The sequence below is a fragment of the Aphis gossypii genome, chromosome 3 (genome assembly GCF_020184175.1).
Source record: "Aphis gossypii isolate Hap1 chromosome 3, ASM2018417v2, whole genome shotgun sequence".
Classification (NCBI taxonomy): domain Eukaryota; kingdom Metazoa; phylum Arthropoda; class Insecta; order Hemiptera; family Aphididae; genus Aphis; species Aphis gossypii.
This window is the reverse complement of record NC_065532.1, coordinates 14,138,504-14,165,158: the sequence shown is the minus strand read 5'-3', so window position 1 is coordinate 14,165,158 and position 26,655 is coordinate 14,138,504. Positions and strand designations below refer to the sequence as shown.

Genomic DNA, 26,655 nt, shown 5'->3' with positions numbered 1-26,655 from the left:
AATTTTTTTTTTTAAAAAAATCATAAGTCATTATATTATAATATTAAATCACCAGTTACCTATGTTTTATTAATAATTATCATTAGGTATTTTTTTGTATGTATAAAAATATTTTTAGCTGTTTCTTATATATATATTATAGCTATGAATGTAGTTCAATAAACCTACCATACTTTTTCAAAATGAAAGATTAGATATTTAATAATAATAAAAAAAACTGTTAATATAGCATACCTCTTCGAGTATACCTATTCAGAAAGTAGATTATTGCCATGTTAAAAAAATAACTAATTTAATTTACTTTGCACTATTATAGGTAGTAAATAGTATATAAGTATTTAATACATTAGCAAATATGGGTTAGTGCATCTTAAGTATAACTTTAATCAAACTTAAATCTAAAAGTTATTAAAACGAAATTTATACTTCAAAACTACAAATATAAATTTTATTTATATTATTATGCTGGTAACAAAAACAAATTACCTATATCTAGATCACAAAAGTAAGCAAAATACCAAGCTCTTAAAAACATTAATTTATCGGCGATAAACTATTATAACTTTTGATATAAAAATTGTTATTACCCATAAAAATCATACACATGAATACATAATATTCTTATACCAGCTACTTATACGTTTTACTTGTAATAATTTATTTAATATTTTTTTACATTTACGTGTACCTCGGTAATACCTACACAATATTATGTTTTGGGGAATTTTATGAAGACAGTATGAGTACTATAAATTTGAATTTTATATGCAGTATAACTCACAGAGTAATGTACTCATAAAGTAATTATTAACTATCAACAATTCTTAAAATGATTGCTTTAGATATCTGGTTTCCGTAGTGTAGTGGTTATCACGTGTGCTTTACACGCACAAGGTCCCCGGTTCGATCCCGGGCGGAAACACAACTATTTTAATATGAGTTTTTTACATTTTAAACTATTTCTATCCAAGTAAATACATTTTTATAAATGTATTTATTTTTATAAAATAAAATAAAAATAATATAAATTATTATATTTATTATCTTAAAATTATAGATCGTATAAGTAACTGCTAAGTATAATAATTATTGGTAGTTATAATATAGTTTGTATATAACACCAATGACTAAATAAAAATAAAATGCATTGTACCGTTGTGATTCATGGTACTAGACACTAGGTAATAATATAAGTATTAAAAAAAAAGTATCCAAGTAACCAATTATCTATTTCTATAATCATGTAATATCACAAAGGTTTACTATAAGCGTGTAGTTCTTAAATAGGTACCTATAGTTGGTAACTAACAAATTACCAACGTGTATCAGAACAGAAATTGTTCATTAGGTAAAAACCTACGAATAATTACCATAGCTATTTAAAATAATAATACCTACCTACAGATAACCTATGGTAGGTATTATATCGTTAAGGTAAATTGCAATTCATCAGACAATCTTGAATCTACGCATATTTTATGGATAAAAATTATAACGTTGATTGCAAACCGTGCTTACAAGTAAATGTTTAAAATACCTACAAAATAACGAAAGAAAATGAAAATTAATATACCCAGATAACTTTGATCACCGGGTATAGACGGTATAATATTTCTGCATTTAATTGCTTACGAAATCGTCCAGATGCACATCTGGTTTCCGTAGTGTAGTGGTTATCACGTGTGCTTCACACGCACAAGGTCCCCGGTTCGATCCCGGGCGGAAACATTTTGAATTTTTTGCAAGGAAAAAGAGAAAGTTGTTATATTTTATAACAGCCACGTTGATCATTTTTTTACCATTTCGTGTAAAATCATATAGCTGTTATGAATTTGCAATATAAATGTATATTATTATTTATTTGTATAGTCTGCTACTAATAATAATACATAATATTTTATTACAAGTGTATAAGTGTGTTTTGATTCGAGGAACGTATTGATTTTACTGTAACGTTGTATTTTCTTACCGAGGAAATTTAATAATTATTTATTTCAACGATGAAAGAGTATACCTACTGGAAATTAAAAAAAAAAAAAAACGATTACAGTGTCTGAGTGCCTGTACGTATTATAGAACAATATTTATGCAGGACAATATTATCGTTTTTAAATTTCTAATATTTGTTATTTTCATTTAACATATTTTTTTTATAAATTGTTTCGGGTCAAAAAATAAAAGAATAAAACATTAATTTGAGACCGGATTCGTGAAAAATATCCAAAAATGTAATTATTCATTACATGTTATTTCTATGATTAATATTAATCATAGACACCTAATAAATTTTGATTATTTCATTCAAACTGTATAGAAGTCACAATACTTTAGAGAAAATTCTTAATAATTCATAAATTTCTTTAAATTCAAAATAAAATTAATAGTTAATTGATGAAATTAGCTTTAGTGGTCAGCAAAAAGTAGAGTTAAATTACAATTTGCACATAATATAATAATCATCTACAGTTAAAAACTTTATACTTTTTACTTACACAATCTATAAAAAATAAATGATATTTACAATAAGTTTAGATGGTTAACGATAATATATTAGAATAATATTGTGATACTTCGACGATGGTAATCCGAATAAACGAAAGCATTTTTTATAAATTAACTATTTATAATTTTTATAATTATATATAGGTCATATTTCAAATGTTAAATAATTTCGGGAATTGATACACAAATTGTATCATTTATAAATAATAAATTTCAGTAAAGATTGTGATTTTTTCACATTAAAAATAAAAAAAAAACTTAAATAAAAAAGTAATATTATGGTTTTAACCATGACGTCCGTTTAATAATCATTCATAATAATTTTGTCCAGTATTAATTATCAGTTATAATATGGACGATGGTAATTATTATTCTAGGAATTAATGACAAAAATGATGATGTGTTCTATGAAGAGATTATAAATTATACAATGTCAGTATTTGATCATGTTTGAAACTATACTATAGCAGGCTGTATTTATTTTTATTATTTTAATTATTATTCTGATTACAAATAATGTATTTTTTTGGACTTTCCAAAAATATTTCTATTTTTAATAAAAAATATTTTAATTTATATGTTACAAGTTATGGAATAAAATATAATCCAAGAATAAAAATATGAATCGTAACTATTATCTTTATTGATAACGTTTTAGTTATAATTATTTTTTTGAAATTATAAACAAATACGTATTAGCGTTGTATAATTTGTTGATGTTTTTTACAAGTATTATTGTTATTTTATTTTGTACGCTAAATTATTATTTTGTATTTCAAATGATGGTCGATTAAACAAATATCGAAAAAAAATTGAAACAATAAACGGGAATAGGATTTTATAATTAACAATACAACCAAAAACACTTAGAGAATGGCAAATAATTTAATTTTTTATCAGTTTCGTTTTTATGGTGTACCTACTGGCGTTTTTTTTTTTATATACACATATATATAGAGAAAAATTTACTAAACACACAATTCAATATACAAGTGCAACATACTGAATTTTCATAATGACTTTATGTTATATTATTAACAGTTCATTTATTTTATAATTAAAAAGGTTGTACGATTAAAATATTCAATTTTTTCTCTTTGTATCGAAATTTTAATCATTAACTACCACTAATTAGTCTTTACTTACATACACGTACGTTTATTATAAACAATAACGTTGAGTATATTACATTAAAAATCCTTCCCTTTGAATGTCTCAAAATGTATTTTAGCGTTCAGTTTTTTTTCCTCTTTAGCAAACCAACGGACACTAACAAATCATTATACGCAAACCATATACTAATATTGGCGAGTATTCACTTTTAAGCAAAACATATAGGCATTTCAAGTCGATAAATTAGATCACACGGCTTTTGTTGTTCATTTTTTTTTTTTTTTTAACGACAAGAATCCGTTACCCGTCGGTCGTTGGTAAACGTATAATACTTAATAATATAATTGTGCGTTTAATCGTTTGATCCACTCGAAATGTACAAAACTGTATTGTAATTGCAGTTCTTTTCAAAGTGTAATTCCGGAGTAATAAATAGTAATGTTTAATAATTATTAAAATACAGTATTGTAATAAATAATAATTGTTATAGTAGTTTTTGGAGTCGATTTCGAAGAAAGTTATATGACAATCCACTGACGGAAAAACGGACGTGTTCGGATTGCTGGCGCGGAAAAATGTCAATAAGGAAAAGCGAATTAATGCCATAAAACCTTTTTTATCTGACCCTCTAAATAAAAAAAAAAATGTAAAAAAGTAACATCATTAATGTATTCGTTTTATACGCTTACCGTTTTTCTGCTAAACAATCTCAAAGTACGTACCGTACACATAATATATGAGTTGTACACATATGTATAAAAAAACATAAACTGTGCAAAAAAAAAAAAAAAATAATAATAATAAAACTTTACGCCCGGGTACCTACCCAAAATACAATATTACGATTCGTCCCGATGGCAGAGCACTCAGCCAGTGTCTTGGGTATTTTCGTTAATAATTTATTACAACGAACCTGTGTCTGCCTATATGGATGAATATATATAGACATCGAACGAAAAAAAAAAAATAAATTCGGTTTTCGTTTAAAGTTACAACCGACATTTTTACACTGGACTGTAGTACCTCTATTGTAATACAGCCACTTCTCTTGGGAGCACGACGTATACACGATGTAACCAAAGAGCCGAAAGAATTCGTGGCGACGAAAAGTCAACGGAATCCCCACAGAGATTTAGTGTGCATATAATATAAGATAACTGTAGGACAATGTAAAATAATATTAATGATATTTGTTGTATACAAAAATTGTTTACATTTGTTGAGTGCAAATACTTGAAGATTTTTGAGATATATTTTAATGACTGACAATAATTACTATTTCGATTCAAATTATTTCTGTTTTTTTTTCTTGTTTCTTATTATCACTATTATTATTATTACTTATCGCGAAAAACGTCAAAACGAACCACTTCAATTGGGGACCGAGAAACCAGGAAAAAATAAGATTCTCCGAATTGACTTTTGAACTGAAGCTTTGACTTAACATTTTATATAATGATGACTAAATAAATTTGACCCCGCAAATATTCAATAATAAACGCTAATAAGCCAACTCTCATTAACGCATTCGATGTTGTATATATTTGGTTTTCGAAAAACATATTTTAAATAATTTGATCGATTTAATTAATACAAAAATGATTGGTTTAAATATTTAATATATTTGTTATCGTCATTAAATATTGACGTTTTTCCGAAAAAAAAAATAATAATACCTATGTAAAAACAATCATGATGTGTTACATAAATATTTTTAAGCGAGAGATAATCTGTACAAAAACATATTATTTTTTTAAAACGGCAAATTATTGATTTGGATAATACATGACGTTTTGCGTTTAAATTGAATCGTTGTGTATAAATAATAAAAATACGAGTAAATAATTGTCACATGCACGAAAATGTGACACTGCACGCCATGTATATCAAAACAAACAAAAATCGGTAGACGTTTATCTTTTTACGACCTCGGCGAACCTACCTATATTTTTGTGTTTTCGTGTTGGCTCGTCTTGTTTATAATAACAGTGCCGTACGAAAATAATTACGACTAGCTTCTAATCTCCATCGATTTTCTGATCTTCCGCCCTAACCACTCTACCACCGCGAACCTAATGTTATATGTTAAAACTGATAGAGCGTCAATTCGATATTCAAACTTTGAATATGATATAATATAATGTTATGCATAATATTATATAATATAATGTGGCAGACTGGCGGTTGTGATCGTACTGACGTTAACCATAACCTCGGAAGCTCGTAATTTTCCATCTCGATTTTGATGCAACTATATAATCCGCTGGCCAATCGAATCGCAAACACCATAATAATTAAACAATTTTTGTAGTTAACACATAACAATAATATCACCGAAAATATGAAAATAGTAATATGCGTTTATTGCGCCTATAGATATTATGTACCTATGTAAAATCAGCTATGGCGCTATACATATTATATTATTTTAATACGATGTGTATATGGATAATATATTACACAAAGCGATTCGTAGAGCACACAAACCCCGATGATTTAATCGTTTTGATTTATATAAAACCTGACTTTTGAATAAATAAATATACCTACATTATAACAAAAATATCATAGTAATACTCTTAATAATTCACAATCAAAAAGAAATAATCATCATTAAAAAAAATAATGATAATTGTATCGTCATCATAGGATGATACTCCTTAAGACACACGAAATATAGATAATTATTTAAAACATGTAATATAAAATAATCATAAATATTTCAAACATCAGAATTCATACCAATGCATAATGTTAATGTATTAAACGAGGGCGAGCATGCACTTGATTAATCACCTTATAAAATTATATATACCTACTGGAGTGTTAATACGTATAATATGTTTCATAGCAATTACGACGATACCGTCTTAAATTATAAAAACGAATATTATTTGGATAGGTACTCGTGTTCATTTCGACTTAATTAGAATCTACGATATGATAGACATTAAGATAAAGTTATTTGAATACATTTTTAATAATATGGCATAATAAATATTGTACTTTGTATAGTTTCAACAATGAAAGTAATAAACTATCTCGATTTTTGAGTTCAATTTTATAGCGTGCGATGAGTATATATTTCATACCACTCTTTAGTTTTCATAATACATATTATTATGGAGTTGATATTTTTTTCCTCGAAAAAATCTCAAATATAAAACTGACAAGGCATTTAACTTTCTTTGTGTTATTAATATATCTCCTCAACTTAGAAGTAATGCGTTGTTCACTTTTAAATAAACTCATTTTGTACGAGCATAAAAATTATTTTGTTTAAAATTTGATAGTTTCGCTTATGAAAACAATTTAGTAAAAAAGTCTTTCTAGACAAAAAAAAAAAAAAGAAAGCTTGTATTAGAGCGCGTTAGTAACACAATTTTATTTTCAACTTACATGCATGCCAGAGAGTTTGTGTTACGTGAACTTTGAATAAAATATTTAAATCTACTGAGATGGATTCATAAGTACCCGAGGAAATATGTAAACGTTAACATACCACAGGTTGATCATATATAAGATTACTCGCATTTGCGAAGGATAATTTTATTAAAAAACATATTATATTAAAATAATATAATATGATTTGTATGCTTTAAAGATAGGTACTGAGAAAAAAACAATAACGCTGTCAAAGATTTTCATGATAATAAAGTATTTGAGATACCTACATTTAAATATACGTTTGATAATAATTAGTAAATTATTTGTTTACTATTAACATATTGTCTAATTATGTTTATTATATAAAAAAAAACACGGAAGTTTTTCTGTAATATTGTTGGAGTATTGAGTGTTTTTCGTCACTTCATATATATGGCTTATAAATTTGAATTTAAAGATAAGCCATATAGAATATGAATAGCGGTTCTAAACATTTACGGTCAGTCTATATTAATTCTTAAAATATTATATTTAATTCATATTGAATGTATATATTGCTACCAGTAATTTATTTTTCTATCAATAAGTAATACGATAGGTTAATTATTAATGGTTAATATATAGGCTTTCGTTAACTTTTAAGTCATCAGCAGTGTGCCGTAGAGCAACGTGAATAGGTCCGTTTATGGTATAAATAGTTTAAAATTAATTTAAATATTTGGGAATTGAATTGTTTATCAATAATGATAATAAAATAAGTAGGTAAATCTAATGGATTAAATTACTATTATTTTTTGAATAAGGTAAAACAAAACAACTAATTTAAAAAAAAAAAAAAACAATTGTTATTTTACGTATAAAAATATTCAATATTATCATAATTTTAACTTGAAAAAAAATATTATAGGTATATATAATAATATACATACATCAATACATCATATTATATAATATGCATTTTGATAGATTGTTGTAAGAATAACTTTTGAAGAACCTTTTATTAAATTGTAAAGCTCTAGTTACTAAAATGAAAAAAAAAAATGTATGAACTTACACAACTAAAAATAATTTGCGATTTTCATGATTTACTTCTCTGTATAGTTATTCTTTTTTGAATTACAATAAAAAAAAAAAAAAAAAAAAAAAAACATTCCATGAAAAACTGGTGTTTTGTAAATATTTCTGTTTTTTTCCATAATATTTTTATGTTATTCATTATATTTACTGAATTTTTTTTTACTTTTGACCCTCAAAGTATAAAATAAATGCAATTTGCCACAATACACCACCCTCAATATCGCATATTGAAATATTTTTTATAAAATAAAAAGTGTCTGACACAAAACCTTTTTTTTTTTACATAACACTTTTTAAAATCAATACATTCATCGTTCCGTGCAGAATTTTAAAATTATATAGATATTAGGATAATATTTTCTAAATTCCTGTAATTTTATTTGTACCATTGTATATATGTTTGTATGCTATGTTTATTTTATTCTTTTATTGAAATTAAATATATTTTAGCACAATATTTAGATTTTTGTTTAATTATAGTTCTTATGAAAAGTTTTTATAAAATAAATGTTATGTTTTTCGATTTTTTTCTAATGATTTTTAAATCGTATGTAATCTAGGGGATTCAAAAAGTTGTGTATAATATTCATATAGCTAAAATATTTAAATAATTAGTCTAATATACATGGTTTTTAATTGATCGTAATTGAAATTTTTTATGAAGAACTTTTAATTAAAGATAAAGATAAAGTTAAGTTAAATATATAGTTTAAAGACAACAATTAAATTTGATTATAATTAAATATATTCATTTTAAAGTTGTTATATGGTTCTTTACTATACTATGTAAACAAATAAATTAGTTGTATACAAATAGAATTATTAATGATAAATAAATGTTTCTCGTAACTAATTTCAATTTTAAGGTAATATGTAATATTTTATAAATTTGATCAATATTTAGATTCTGCCTTAAGATATTTGAATTGTTAGATTTATTTATAATACATTCATCTTCTGTAGTTTCAAATGATTTCATTACTGAGTTTAATAATTTGGTTTTTACAGTTTGCGTTATTTAAAATATACGTTTGCTAAATATAGGTACCAATATTAAATTCAAGGAATAAATATTAGGTCAGTCTTTTAGAATTATAAAAAAGCTAAAAGCTTTTGTTAAACGTACCTATAACGTTTTGTAAAAAATGTAACGAATAAAAATCATATTGAAATCATTTTGAGAGAAAAAAGAATTAAATTATTAACCTCTTTTTAATATAATATTATGTTACTACATAGATAACTAACCATAATTACACTGAAAGAGAGTTAGATGTACTTATATTAATTTTCCTTGAGGCAGTGTCAATATTTCTTAAGTTATTTACAGCACGATGTCCTCAAACTGTGTTTCGTTAATCGTTATGGTTATAAATAACTTAACATGCATACGATAATATATTTAAAATAATATAATTACATTATTTTTGAATGGCATATTCAAACTTTCGAAAAGTTAGTTACATATAGGTATTATTTTTTACAAGTAACGGCCAAAGAACTAAAAAAAAAAAAAAATATATGCACATGACCGACTTTTCCGGATTACACTTTCAAACTCGCTCTAAAGTTAGTCGTGTATAGTGTTTAAATGTTAAACAAGTATATTATACTGTCTCATAATATATATATATATACCTAATACGTTATATATAATATGAGAATATTATAAAATAAATTTCAACTAAAATTATATTTAATAAATTTGGATAAACGGCATTATTAATGATACGTATGTTAAAATTCGTTTGCATGAAATTCGGTACACGATAACGGTTAAATGAACTATGACGGGTGTCTATTATGGTGTCAATAATATTCTAATTTGAGTTGACTCGTACAAATGTATTATTTATAACACAATTTGTGTATGCAAAAGAAATAGAAAACTTATCGCTGTTTAATCATTATTAATTGTTTTAAGATTATTTTGACTTAACTGAAAATAATTATGGAATACTTGATCAATTGACGATTTTCAAGTATTTATTCACACAGTAAATATAAAAAAGAAAAACAATAAAAACAAAACTGACATGAAATTTTAAAGACTTTGATAATGAATTATGATCAACCAATCCATATTAAAATGATATTTAAATATAAATATTTTAAGGTACCAACTTTTGTCATTTCTTTTTATGATTTTAGGTTATAATTGTTATAGTGTTGTGTAAGACAATGAAGCCTTACGTTAATCAATTTAACATTTTACTATGTTTCACTTTATAATCTTACCTATACATATGTATTTTCATTCAGAAATTTTTATTTGAAATTTTGAAAATATAAATGTTTTATTTAACTTTTTGCTCATTGTGTTATTTTTTTTTTGTTCAACTATTAATTAATGTTTAAAAGCAAAAATATATTTGATATTATGGCAAGACAATATTAATCTTTGCAGTTGTTACTCTATCAAAACTAAGTTTACGCCCAAGAGAACAGGTGTTGTAAGTTCCCGTGAAAGAAAAAAAATTATAAATGGTATCGATATTACTATATACTTTTAATAAGTAAATACAATAATAATTAAATTATACAATTTGAAATTTTATATCAATTTTATACATTATATTATTATTCATATAAAAATATAATCATAACAATATAGTTTTATTTCTATTCTGTGAACACTCGACTATCATAGTACGAATAGTATATTATTTTCATAAAACCAGACTATTGTACTGTTAAGGCCGATTTAATTAAATTGAAACGCAGATCAAACAAACTTTAAACTTCAAAATAGTTTGCTTTTAATAGGTACATAACAATCCATATGAACTGTAACAACATGTGTGGGAGTCCTAATAAATTAAGTAGATGGTCCACAGGTACGAAATAATTTCATTCCACCGCCGTTTGGCATTATTTAAACTTTGTAAATAGATGGCTTATCTACTCGTTCAAGTAGTGTCTTATTATTCTGTTTAAGTAGTTATATACTTATTGAATAAAACATTTGTGTACGCTTATATTATTAAGCTTACTAAGACTTCGCATAACAGTAATCCCTTACAAGTCGACTTACAATAAAAATAACAGGATATGATGTAAATGTTATTGATATATTTATACATGTGTTTTATAAATACGGTTTGATAAAAGTCACATGTTATTCAAAATAAAATCATTAAAACGCGTTATGCCATTAAAAACAGTGAAAAAAAAAACGTTATACGACCACGGTTATAAAAGTGTGTATATGTTGTTATGTGCTTTGTTTTACAACGATCATCAATCCCCTCGTCCAGGTAAATACTTAACTGATATCGAAACACAAACACAGTTTAAGTACACATTTATGAGTTTGAACGCTTGATAAACATTAAATCAAACTTAATTCAATCACTTCATAATATAAGGTAACTTAATGTGTTTGATGTCTTATTATAGAACAACATTATGTGTTTGAAATTTTATTCGAATAACGCTTAAAAAATTCATTGTGTTAAAAAAATATAACCCATTTACGGACAAAAATATTACGATTTATATTTTTTTATAATATATGTTTTTTTTTTCAATCGATTTATATTGACTCCATCGATGCCTAATAGCATTGAATATAGTTCTATCATTACGCACGATTTCTTTTATAGTCTTAAAATATATTATAGCTCATACGATATCGACGAACGGTTATTAAGATGCACAGAGGCGTTAGTTGTTTTCAAATGACGCTCTGCTTATAAGAAATGTGCCATCCTATCACCGGGTGACACGAACACTCAATAACTTTGTTATCCAATAATAATAATCTACATAATTATGCTATATAGACAGCGCAAATCGATAAATCCAACAAATTTACGAAAATTCGTCAAACTGATGACAGCTATTTATTATTTATTAGCGAGTAAACAAAAATAATAAACTAACTACTTTCATTTATATAGGTTGGATTCTGCTTGGTGAGGAAGAACGCGTGGGTGAAAGAATCCCTTAAGCCTCAAAAGTATATAATAATTCCGTTGATGTTTTAAGGTGGCTCGTTACGAGACGACCCTTTTGGCGGCACTTTATCCCCGACACGACCGGGAAACCAACATTTTCCGAGGGATCAATAACCCTCCTTTGCCCACCCTTTGGTTGGTCCGACTGGCGTTCTCACTAGGTTAATGTTTATCCGATTACCCCGTCCGGGCTTCGTTGTTTCCCACCGGAATTCTGAGTGAATTATCTTCCGGGGTTTGTTTTGCGCGCCCTCGCGGCGGCCACCGCCGCCGGAATCCCGGGACTTTCCGTATATAAGACTCTACATAAGTCCTACGATCCACTATCAACCCACCCGTAGCAAAATTGTATTGCCTATCTTTCTCTCTCTCAATGTATATATATATATTTGTCATAAAATAATATCTGCCGCACTACTCAATATCGCCATGATAGGTGTATACGACCACTAGAGACTTTATACATTGGTTTTTTTTGTTTTTTTTTTCTATTATATTTATGTAAAATTAAATATGTTTATGTTTAACAAATCATATTGGTCTTCTATATTTTAAATTGTTCACCCTACATATAATACAATCGACTCGCGTGATCATAGACGTTTCCACGTATAGGGTAGCTATATTAAATAGTGACTCTCGACGGTAGAAGTGAAACGAGTAAACAGAGTTACGGTAAACCTGGATAAATACCTACTTTATCTCGATAATGACGTAACAAACTCCAATTGAATAGTCAATAATATACTGTAGAATACGATAACAAATACAATATTGACAATTGAATTTTGAATGAGAAACATCAAAATATAATGCCATGCGTTGATTTCGTAATCGAACCGGAAACATTACACGTTTTGTTAGTAAAATGAAACAATTTGATTTGTTTTAAACTCGTAAATCAATATCAAAATTATTAATTTGTACTGTATTTTATTCATCGACAATACGAAATTTCAGATATTGAATCAATTATCAAACACTTGCGAGCACATAAACGAGTTTATTTTCATCAAAGTGTAAAAGACAAAATAATTTTCCAAGAAAAACAAAATATTATCTTTTATCATTATAGTACTTTAATAAAAATATTAGTTGTTTGTAAAAAATAACTAATATTTTATTTACAACTTTTCAACCTCTATGTAATATATATATATATACATATGTACGAAAACGATAAAATTATTGATACAGTTATGCCCATTATTAACTCATATTAAACAATAAAAGTTCAATATTTGTACAATCGCTGTTTAAAGTGAATTAAGTTATCTTGAGAATTTAAAGGAATAAGTAATTGGAATAAATTAAAAGTAAATGATTTTGAAATAACGCGAATTAAAGATAATATTTGAGGTTTTTTTGTTTTTAATTTTAAATATGACATAACGTAAATGTTTAGCCTAAATAGCTTGACTTTTGTTATTCGCTGAATCGTTAAACTGGATAAAATAATAATTATACCAATATTTAAAAAGTTATATTTAGTTATTAGGTAATATTGGAAGTTAATTGCCACTCTGCAAAAATAATAATTTGTCGTACGGTCATTGTGATCTGTGTATATTATTTTCGATTCCTCATTTCTGTCTTTGAATATTTATTTTATTGTTGATAGAGGTCCTCATCCCTTAAGATTTTGATTGATATTTAAGTGATTTATATTTAATTATATTTAGAGTACTCGAATAAACTTCTAAATCGATGGATGTTTAATTAGATTAATTGTAGATGAAAGCAATATACCTGCCCAAGTCCCGAATTAATGTTTAAATAATAATAATACCATAAATTTAATATAGGAATGACTGGATATTTTCTTTGTCCTCTACGGTGCAAACGACCTATATATAATTACCTACCATTAACGTAATATATTATTATTTATTAGTATCAAGAGTTTTTTTTGTTTCATGGAAAATAGTCTGCGTAGGTATCTAAAAGATTTCAAATTTATTTAATAGGTTTATTTTTTGTTACCTACATAACTATATATGTGAAACCAAGCAACGTACGTAACACAAATATACTATTCAAATTCAGAATATTCCTTGTATCTTTTTGAAAATCTTACATAATTTATATGATGGCACAATACACTAAGCCATAAATAAAAAAAAACCACCCATTAATTGACGAAAATGGAAATTCTAATTTAACAGATTTTTGAAAGTTCCACGTGATAAAAAATCGTGTCGTTTTGATTAAAACTATTTTTTAGTTTTTTGTAAGTTTTTATTCAATGGGCCTTGAACATTTTACTTTATACACATCTCCTTTTAATGTATCTGGTGTTGTGATACAAACGGAGTGAATAACATTTAAATATTAAAACATATAAACAGTGTAAATTTATTTTAAACTTATATCGACAAATTCAAACGCATACGATTGTTGCATATCTAAAAGTCTTAATAGGAAGTAGTTTATAGCGATTTAAATCTTTACTAACTCGTTATTTTGAGAATAAAAACCTATTCTAATTAATTCGTAAAGTTTTACCAGTACAGGGCTTATATTATTCACCTTATAATGTGATATACCTGAACAAAAAACTGTTGCTAACTAATAAATTAAATTTACTACTATTTGTATACACTCGTATTTATATTAAGACAACTTTATAAATTGATCAATCTAAATTTTTGTTCTCCGAATAACGGATTAATTGAGATTTAAATCGCTGCACCACATTCTATTAAGTGTCTTTTAAAGGGTTACCTAGAAGGGTGTCAGATGCAAGATCGGAAGATAGAGATTTTGAACGGTCTGATAGTTTGGGATCAAAAGCATTAGTACCTACAGAATGTCGACTATATTTTCTAAAGTTTTTATTTTTAAACGTGACTTAATATAATGCCATATGTAACGATGTACAAATGAGGGTTATATTAAGAATATTTTTTGTAATTTAATTCAATAAATGTATCAGCTAAATATAATAATGATATTAATTTTACGTTTAGCTTAGTTGTAGTAATGGTAGGAGTCATTTTTTTCTATAAGTTGAATGAAGAATTTTTTTTTTCCAGTAATTTATATTGGCATATTGCATAATTACAACTAATGTTTGCGTTCTATGTTATTCGTGGCCAACGGAGTATAGATAAATTTGTGAATAAATTATGAATAAATTTTCAAGTAATATACTGTATAGTGAATCAATGTCATCATTGTTATTATTATGATCAATGTTTTTATTAAAATATAATACTATTGAATGATGAGAATAATTAATACCTATGCAGCCTACGAAGTCATTTCAGTAACGCAAATAAATACCATCGTGTTGAGGTCATGTTATATGAACTGTTAGGCTTATATTATTGATTCACACAAAATTCAGTGGTATTAATTATTGTATTAAACATCAATCAAGTACATTTCTCACGAATTTATATTTTATACAATTTTAAATAATATAATGTACAAAATACGATTTAAAATAGTATTAATTCTGACTGCGTCAGAGATCCTATATCTTTATGGTTCAAATAACGTGCAATTAATTTTATTTACATATTATAGACCATAATAGTCATTGTATTATAATAAATTATGTTAAAAGATTAATATACAAAATATTACTTTGAAATTAAAATAAATATAAGTAATCAGTTCCATTTGAAACTGACATTCACGCATAAAAACCATCACCATGTGTAATTATTTAAATGATTTTGTTCATGTTTTAAATTTGGAAACAATTTTTATAAGCTTGTTTAGGTTAGTATTGATAACTTTTAGATGAGTACAGAATATTAATTTTTTATATTTCTGACTTAATATTAAATATAAAATAATTGTAGTATGAAATATCATTCTGATATCAACTGTATTACTATTATATAATTCATACACGACATTGAATTAGTGTATATTGAAACTTATATAATTAAGTGATTCATATTAATTTATGATGTAAGTATTATTTGACTGTAGAGTTCAATTATGGCATAGTTTCGTTATAAAATTAATTTAACTGAGACCATTGATTTTAATAAATCGTTTAACTTACCTTTATTTTTGGGAGCTTCTTGTCGTTTCTATACCACGTAATTGATGCTGGTGGTCTAGACCCAGCAGACTGGCACTGGACATCGTATCTTCGGTCAGCTACCAAAATATCGTCCATGACAGAAAATGTTACCGTGAGCGGCGGCACTAAAATATATAACACACAATTCATTTTTTTTATTATTTATAAGATTAATCAAACAAAATATAATATTTAATTAACAAAATTTATTTTGGAAAATTTAGTTTTCAATAGTCATAAATGTTATAATGGTTTAGCAATTTAACATAATATATAGTGTTCTTGGAAATATTGTAAATGTATTTATTTATTAATAAAATATTCTATGGCCAGTTATAAGTAAACAAAGTACCTACTTCTAATTTGTATTTAGTAAGTCATTTTTAATTTATATAAGAAATTAGAAAATCGTATTTTTTAATACATTGTATAGTTGCAGTATTATACAATTAATAAAAATTTTTTCCAAGGTATGATTTACAGATATAATTTATAGTTGTTTAGTCAAAAATAAAATTAAAGTGTACATGCATTTATTCATAAACAAATTTAGAGGAAAAAGTATTGAACCAACTATGAACCTGTAAGAACAACAATGTATAGTGTTTAATATAAGCATATTAAAGTTTAATGTTTAAACTAACTCTAATAACTTAATTATTTACTATGCTATCGATTGTTATTATTTCTACAAAATTACATATTACAATTTATATCCATTAATTTAATATTCTATGATAAATTATTAAGCAAATGAAAATGCATCAGCTCTGTGTATAGTAGAATGAAATAATAATAAGTAGCTATCTGAAGTTTATTTACTTTTTATTATTATACAAGTATCGATCAGATAATTATAAAATAATAAATTTAATAACAAAAAAGAAATAATATTAAAATATAAAGGTATGTATATTTAAGCTATACAGAAAATAGATTTAAAATGATTGAACTTTCATTTGAAAAAGCTATACACAAAAAACAATATGTTAAAAATGTTATTAGTATTATTTATTGACATTTATTATTAATCTACTTAGAGGAGAAAAAAATAATCAAAGTTTGAGTCAACTTTTTTTATTACACTTTTCTTATGTATTTTTATTTTTGTAATATACATACATCAATTTCCCTGCATCATAACCCATAGAGCTAGTAAATGTCGGGAGGTACCTCTATACTTATATCATGTCATATTACATTATACATATTGTTCAAATAAAATCATATATTACATTATTTAAATTGATAATGAATCTGTCATTTCACGGTATACTGGAGGAATAAAATACTGATTGAGTAGGTGATTCAAAAGACATATAATATACGGTAACATATATATATATGTGTATGTTTATGTAGTTATATGTATAGTGCGTCTGTGTCGGATAAAAAGAATAATTTTCCCCGTAGGATCCATCTGCACAAGACGTATATGTACGTAAGCTGCAGGTATATATAAATATATTATATATATGTACGCTTGGGGTTTAGAATTTTTCCGTTATGAAAACTCCTGGAACCAAAGTGAAAAATATTACTTTGAATGCTTTCATGAAAAATCATTTTCCCCGCGAGATATCGAGTTTTTCAACTTTCCATAAATAATAAATGCGGTGTACGGAACCTGTGTTGGTACTTAAGTTAACACCAACTGACTGCCGAATTAAAAATTTCTAGCCGAACATTTCATCACCTTATGAATAGGGATAATGGAATTTTCAATTACACGCACACGCACACGCACACACACACACGCATATATATTATATATATATATATATATATATATATATTATGTTTAATACAATATGTATGTGTACAGCGTGCATATTATGCGTATTGTTACCAAATACATTATGAACGTACTCGAAGTAAGTGTGAACTAAATTTCAAACTATAATCTAGATTATCTTAAATGTTAATTCCATTTAAGCGAGAAATAATTAAATTCGACACGCTTGACTTCACTTGTAACCTTTTTTTTCTCAACAAGATTGTACAGTATTTCAATAATCAATTTATTATTAAATTAATTTTTTTTTATAAACTTCTTATGCATTGTATACAGTACAAGTATGACGTATGTATTAGTTTGTATAACATTGGTTCTTCATTCAAAGGTCTCTGTTTACTATTAATATATATTATACGTATATATATGTGTGTGTGTGTGTGTGTGTGCGTATTAAAGGTTACCCGAAAAGTTAAAAATAATAATAATAACAATATGAATAGTGTATAAAAAACGATAAATACATAATATGCAATAATATATTCTTTTTACCTGTATATATACTGCAGGGTTAGTCAAATTTGAAGTACATATAAAAAATATTGCCTAATAAATTCAAAATTAGAAAGAAGTTTGGGGTGATGAATACATTTTTTAGACCCGTTGGCGTGTGCCGTATTTATATTTCAATATTGCAAAATTCAAAAAATATAATAAAAATACGTTCACAAGATCAAAAATTACACGATTCAATCGACATTGTAAATGTTTCTCATTTACGTGCATTCGCTAACATTTTTTAATATTTTCGAATTTATTTTATTACGCGCGTAAGAAATTTAAATAACTAGTAGACCAAAAATCATTAACTATATGCAATATCTAATCAATAAATTGTGTTTCTTAAACCTTCAAGATATTTTACTAAACATCTACTAGCTTATCAGAATATGATTTCCCAAAGAAAACACGTCATTATTATAATATTGTACCTATGATATGTACTCGAATGTTGTGTATAGTAAACAATATCGACTACTCGCGATGTAACACCTCGACATGGTTTTATTTGGTTTTAATTAAATTAATTTTAAAACATAAATTTACGGGTACCGCATGTGTAGGTAACAAATTACACAACACTCACAAGCGATGAACAGATAAATAAATTGTATTCAAATTATTAATTACACACTCGCATATACGGAAAGGGCCCTTTAGTTTTATATTAAACATGCTACACAAAAGCACTGTGTACTTTTTATGTTATTAATAATAGGTTTATTTCATTAATAAATTATGTTTCTATGTGTGTTGTTTATTCATACTTAACTCGGTGACCACTTTCATAGATTTTTTTTTTTATATACACTTAGCACTAAAATAACACTATGTTGTGCATTTTTTTTTTTAATCATAATTATTATAAAAGATTTATTATTTTGTACACGGAGACTTGGATAATAATATTAAAGACAGTCATCACTTTCGGTTTACTTCAAAAAATTTAGTCGAACCATATAAAACGTGGGCCTAAAATATATAGTATATGTGTGGTAGTTACTATTAATAATAGATTCAGGTACGAGAACCGTGTAATACCGCTGAAGGCGTATACATTTATTTTTTTTTTTAGTTATGTAAAAGCAACGCATCCTTACAAAATATATTATTATCTCTGGCACATAGGTTTATCTCTGTCGTAACATTTTGGAAAAAACATAATAAATATTTAACATTCAAACCATAAAACTAACAAAAAGTTGTAAAGTTACGAGATTTTTTTATAAATGTCATAAAATAAAATATGTAAAACGCAAAAACTAATCATATAACTATTTTTATTCAATTAATTATTATATAACGTTTTTGAAATGTTTGTTTTTTAATAATTCCACAACTTTATTTTTTTATTCTATGAAAAGTATATTGTTTTATTAGCGCCGAATGGGCGACGGCGCGTGTTTATTATCAATAAATTCCTATCATATAATTCATTATAAAATTATATAATAATCGATGAAAGCCAGACGTCTTCAACAGTTACAAAACGCAGACATACGCGTGTTCATCTATATACGTTTCTGGTTTTATAGGTCATGATGATGTTGGTCACTATATTTTAGTGAGATACAATATTTTAAGTGGTACTATAATGTAACACGTATACGTACAATATACTCTAATTCATTGCTTTTAACGAAAATTGACTTGTTAATGCACGTTTATGTGAGTGCATAATCAGTATCAAAACCACTAACATGAGCATTATACATACATAATAATATTCATTAACTAATCGCAAAGGAAATGCTTACAACATACAATCTATTTTGATTAAAATACAATGTGCAACGTTTGTTTTATTTTTAAAACTATAGATGGGTATGATTTAAATGCTTTGTTTTTATTATTACCTAATCAATTAAAAAGGTGACGAGTCACAATGAAAATGTTCGCACGGGAGCAGAAAAAGGCCCTACCACCGTTTAGATTAAATTTCGAATGCTCAAAAGTTACAAATATTGTAAGAATTATAATATAATATGCATTAAACAGTTATCGTTTTATTGTCGATAAAAAACGAAAATTAATATATTTATAAATGTAAACTACGTATGTCAAAGTTTGTTTGTTTATTCTATAAATAAAATCTGAGTAAGAAATGTTTAGTACACATAATTTATTAAAATACAACTTGTTATTTAAAACGGTAGCTATTATTATCTTCATTGAAATCTAAGAAAATACTTTTTTTTGTAAATCCGGTTAAGATAAATATAAGAAAAAAGATTAAATGGATCACTATTTACTGTATATGAGCTTAATCATGAAAAATATAGATAAATAGCATTATACTTTAAAAGTAAATTAGATTAACATATATCATACTTAATAAAACGATCGTCTGTTCGTTTATATTAAACGTTTTATACAATCAAACATTTAAAATAGGATAGAGTATTGTAGTATTTCTAGTGGTTTTCTAATCAATATAATACACAGTTTTTCTTTCCACATACCTATACTTCATTTATTTCATTAAAAATCATTGTTGTATACTATATTGTTACGAAATCCGCATTTTATATGAACGTTTTATATGTTTCTACATTTATTGAAGTATACTCATTCTTATTTTGGGAAAAAATATAAATAATATGCACTAAGTGCAAAGTACAAGTCTTGTACCAAATGAACAAAATTAACAATTATTTTAATTTAGTTTATAAACAATTAACATATTATTAAAGGAGACAAATAAAATAATATAATAATTATTGTAGTTAAAAATTAACGCTTTCATCGAAATTAATTAAATATGGAATCGAATTTTACAATGATGCGTGCAATTGATTTGTACTTATATCTAAAAACACATTTTATCTTTTAAGCATAAAACTAATTGATAATTCAATAAAAAAAAACAATTAGATAATATAAATGCCTAAACAATTGTATTAAATTTCTTTTAGTATTGCTATTACGAATATAACACGTTTAAATTTTTTCAAATTTTTATAAATAACTATATGGAACAATAATATACTAAAATACCTATCGTATAAATACACGGAATAACAGAATTTATAGAATAGCTAAGCACAAAATACTAAATCAATAGTGAATATTCAAAATAGTTAATCATAATTAGTTTTAGAGTGCCTCTAACCCTTATATTGTCAACACAAATACATTTCTCATTATTCTCTGCAATATTAGATCAGTGCTCTGCGAATTCACATTAACTTAAAAAAGCCAATTGATGAGAGTACAATAATTAACGGAATATTTTTCAATATGACCCAATATATTATATTATGTTATGTATAATATATTTCTACGAGTTCAAATAGCATACATGGGGACAAACTTACTATAATCTTGGTAAGTTTCTCATTAATGTGTCAGGTGGTCCGATTATTCTTTATTAAAACAAAATACATTATTAAGCGCACCATGTGCTGAGCACAACGGTAGACGAGAGGGTACACGCGATGACTGTCGTTTATCATACAGTTGGCGAACACAGGATTAACGCAAATACTATTATTATGATAGCGATATTGTACAAATTTCATTAAAGTAATAACGAACAGTGCATAAAAATATAATTATATGTAAGTAATTAAAGGAACATAATAACGAGAAAGAATATTTTGTTTATTTTGTATTACTCTTGGTGGAACGATATATATACGTCTGAATCGCGGTTTACCGTATAGATATTTTTGGTTTTGATCGATTAAAAACGAACAATACGTGAGAAAGTCATCATATAAACATAACATGGAGTAATTTTTTTTTTCACTTTGTGACTTTTCGCACATTGCCCTTTGTTGTTTATTGGGCCGTTGGTGGACCACAAATAATCAGACACACTTTGGTCAGAGTGGGCGTTGGAAAAAAAATAATTCTTTTTACACAAAAACTACCACCCCGAACCGATGTAATAGTAGTCGGATGAAAAAAAAATTAAAAACTAAACACCAATGCCTTTTATTTCATATTATATTTTTCATCAAGGAACTTCATTTTTTTTTTCGTGTACACACGATTACGAATAGTAATTACGTGGTGGATGTAAAGTGCAGGTCGCGAGATAGAAAAAGATGAATAAAGAGAGAAAGCGAAAGAAAGGAAAGTAAAAAGATAAAAAGGGACAGAGATAATGGATTCACGAAAGCCTAATAAAGTTCGTTATTTTTTTTTTTTTTACTGTTTCTTTTTTCTCCTGCTTAATTCTGACGTCCAATTAAGACCGTTAGATCGACGACTTTGCCGACCCTTGCAGAGCTTCCATCAACTATAATACATATATACCCGCATACATCACCAGTAGACACATCTGTATATAAATAATTATATCCGCTGGGTTTTAATTAACCACCCATCCTTTCTTCTTTCGCGATCAACTTGATAACGGTAGAAAAAAAATTCGGATGACCTTCTTTAGTTTGTTTTTATATTTTATTGTTGGCAACAATATATACTATTTTTCAGATCTAACGAGGAAAAACACAACATACCGGGGAAAATGTATAAAATAAACAACGCCGATTGCCAAAGATAAAAGTTATTTTCTTAGAAGAACCGAATAAGCGAAATATATTTAATACAAATATTTATGTTTTTTTTTCAATTTTACCTTTCATAATGACGATTAATCATGTGAATGACAATGAAAAAATTAAATTACACTTTTTTATCGACGTTAAATATTCATTAGAAAAAAGAACACTTGTACTCACGTCTAAGGTCCAACACAACTGATGCTTGTCGGGGATCCATTAGCTTCGTGTTTGACGCTCGACAAGTGAATACGGAACCAAAGTCCTGGCGGCTGACAGCCGGCCAGTGCAGTCTGTTCTCCATCACGTTCATCGAGTTGTGTTCACACTCGTCATCCACCACTTTGTTGTTTTTCAGCCATACGACTTCTGGTGGAGGATTTCCTAAACAAAAATCATAACGGTTTTTAGAGTCAAGCTGCATGTATCTTTTATAAAGAAATATTTAAAATTGTTATCAAATTATATTTTAGTATATTTTTATTTATCTTTATTTGTATTAATTATTTAATACAGGTGCAACTATTGTAATTAATAATTTTTTAATAATATATAAGTACTGTTTTGTGAACGATTTTTTTAAGTTAAATTTTTTTAATGAAATTATATATTATTTTGATTATTAGATGTAAACAATAGTGACAGTCAAAATATTTTTACTTGCTATTTAATTTTTTACTGTTTATTCACGTTTTTTATAAATGGAATAAGTATAAAATATAATATGTTCTGGACTACATAAACCAAATGGATTGTTGATAGAATCGACAACAAATCTTTCTCTCTCTATATATATAGTATATATAATATATATATATGCATTTATATGGGTTACGGTAAAGTATTGAAAAGTAAAATAAAATAAAACCTTTTTTTCTTCTAAAAGGAGAAGATTACGGTACCACGTGTCTCAGCTGTTGCCACCGACTTAATTTCGATCGGGGAAATAAATCGTTGAATTAATATCGGCGATGAAATGGTATATATAGTTGTGAGGGTAGGGTGTGACAGAATTGAAGAGAAATCAATGAAGTTCAATATTGAAAAGACCCTAGAAATTAGGTATTTAGCTTGGACCTTCTGCGCTTTATAAATTAAGCGCAATTTATTCGGACAGGTGATATAAATTATTTTTATCTTTCTAGTATTCATTGATACTTTTCCCCAAATATTCAAATCTCGCTATATATCATAAGAATAAAAATGTAGAATCTCCTCGTATTGTTCTTAAAAAATCGCTGTACGTGGTACTATAATGTAACCTTATAACCTTAGGTATAGGTACCTCGAAAGACAATTTTACTCATATTATTCAATGACCAATACAATACAAAGTCAATTTCATCAAACACTAGCGTGAGCGTGTGTAATAATACTTTCTCCATTTCAATGAAAGTTTAATGTTACCTAGGTAAAGTTACTATTTTTATTATTAATACAATATTATCTATACAAATAGTCTTCAGAGAGCCGATGGTGATAAACCGGTGGCGTGGTAATAGGTATATGATAAATATATTAACAGGCATACTTAATATAATACGCCCAGACAAATAATTCAATTGTATTCCATCGAGAAAAAACTACTACAGCTACACTTTGCCAATTTAATCTAACACTCAAGTATAAGACACTAGTAATAATATAGAAAGTAATATATAAAAATAACCGCATAGGCGGCGACATGTCCGTGGTTGACAAGCTTAAAAAAAACACGTTTAAACAAATATACTATTGAAACATACATTTTACTTTGTACAAAAGAAGTGCAATACTGCAATTGACGTTTTTAAGTCTAACGTCAACATTTTAATGCAAAACCGTGACGCTTTCAAATTAAATTGAAAATTTTCCGTTTGAGAAATTACAATAATACAGTTCACCATTATAATATATAACAAACATGTATAGAACGTTATACAATATAATACTGTTTCTTTTATACGAAGTTATACTTAGATTCCGTTGAACTGACTGTACGATTAAGAAACACAACAATTAATCCAAATTGATTCTAAAAACTGAAATATTTCAATGACATCAGTGAATTTATAAGTAATCACAGTTAGAAACAGAAATATAAATATGTGCTTTGTTTATAATTTCTGTAATAGTTAAATACTTCACTTACGAATTACGATTAAAACTTTTTTAAAATAAAACAAAATAATAAAAATCATTTGATTATAAATTGTTATTTTACTTTTAAATAACCAGTTAAAAAAAAAAATAATAATAATAATAATTTTTAACTATTTCTAATAATGTTACCAAGAGTAATGAAAATTGAAAAGTAAAAAAAAAAAAAATGAATTAAAAAAATATACCAATGTAAAATTAATACCTTTATTACTTCATTCAGAATCGAATACTAACGTTTAAAACAATATAAAATAATTTTAATGCAATGATTTCAAACGAAAGTGAAATTTAAGTTAATTTATTTCGTAAGTAAGTATTCGTTTTACAAAAAGTATTTGGAATGAGTAACGTGTGTAACGTAAGGTAGGGTGAACGAACGAATATCCATTAATGATACTCCATGGGTTGAGAATTGGCAAATGTGCACAAATAACAAAAAAAAAAAAAAAAATGTTCAATATAAAATATGTTTTGAAATAAAAACCTGCAAATATTATGAAACAAATCAATACGTTTTCGAATAATTGAACTATGGATTTTAATGTACTGTGCCTCGGAAATGTGCAATTTCGTTAAGTTCCTAGCACTGAACTAATGACAGATATTTTCAAGTGGCCTGTTGAGGAACATTTTTATAGCAAAGGCGACTCCGACACGTCTTCAAATGACACGTACTCAAGACACTCGACCGTGCGGGGTGAATAATAGAGCAGAACAACAACAAACATAATAAATTCTTGGTCGACACGAAGAAGAAGGCCGGGTTGCGGGAGCGTCTGGGTGGAGGTGTCACCAAAGGCGCGTCCAAAGGTCTACCGCTATACAACGGCATTACACGACGTGGACGAAAGCTTAGTTTAGGTTTAGTGAGCACAACTCGCTCTTTCGATCGACACAAATTTATATGTGACGTCTATACGCGGCGGAGCGACTCGATCGTTAAACACCACGTCCGTGACCAATTCTCGTGAGAGACGAGAAGAAAAAATAATAGCTATATTATATTATTGTTGTACATTATACCGGAGAGTTATTTTTTCGTTGTTACTGTGTCGTCGTTCTCGAGAGACCCGAGACCGTATACTTACTATATATACACTGCTGCAGAGGTACTAACGCGATGCGCAAATATTACTACGTTATGCGTTGAGAATATTTAGGCATTGTTTTCCGGATGGGTTTGTTTTACGACTGTCGCGGACCGACGTGAATTATTATTGCTATTGCGTCCCGAAAATCGATATTATTTAACGTATCGGGAAAACGGTTATCGCGAGATTTATCTATACGAAAATCGTAAACGATCGATGGTTATTATATTATTTTTATAAGGTTTCTAAACAAAACTATATGGAAAGTCTATCAGTTAGAGGTTCAAATAATGAACGATGAGAGAAAACAAAATGCTAGAAAAATGTGTTTGCTTAGATAATAATAATGATATTATTATATAGGTACTTTGTGATAGTACCTAACCTGCATATCGTTGAAAACGCAATAATTAATAGCTGATAATTTGTTAGTGAATTCAGTACAACAGGTAATATACAGCTATATAATAATATATACTAAATACCGAACAAAAACACTTTTTGTTTAATAATATTGGCTAATTTCCGGCCAGTT

The 26,655-nt window shown here is 26.6% G+C and overlaps 1 protein-coding gene and 2 non-coding genes across 6 annotated transcripts in view; 2 read left to right on the top strand and 1 right to left on the bottom strand.

Annotated features, from left to right (window-relative positions):
* LOC114130276 (B-cell receptor CD22-like) overlaps positions 1–26,655 on the bottom strand; it is a 332,047-nt gene that overhangs the window by 72,703 nt on the left and 232,689 nt on the right. For all 4 annotated transcript variants that reach the window (XM_050204078.1, XM_050204079.1, XM_050204080.1 and 1 more), the window contains 2 exons: positions 23,068–23,271; positions 16,060–16,205 (listed from right to left, as the gene is read on the bottom strand). In XM_050204078.1, the coding sequence (XP_050060035.1) occupies positions 16,060–16,205; positions 23,068–23,271 (350 nt within the window). The remainder of the gene's footprint in view (positions 1–16,059; positions 16,206–23,067; positions 23,272–26,655) is intronic.
* On the top strand, positions 850–922 carry Trnav-uac (transfer RNA valine (anticodon UAC)). Its single transcript has one exon. It is a non-coding gene; the product is annotated as a tRNA-Val (tRNA).
* Trnav-cac (transfer RNA valine (anticodon CAC)) lies at positions 1,656–1,728 on the top strand. Its single transcript has one exon. It is a non-coding gene; the product is annotated as a tRNA-Val (tRNA).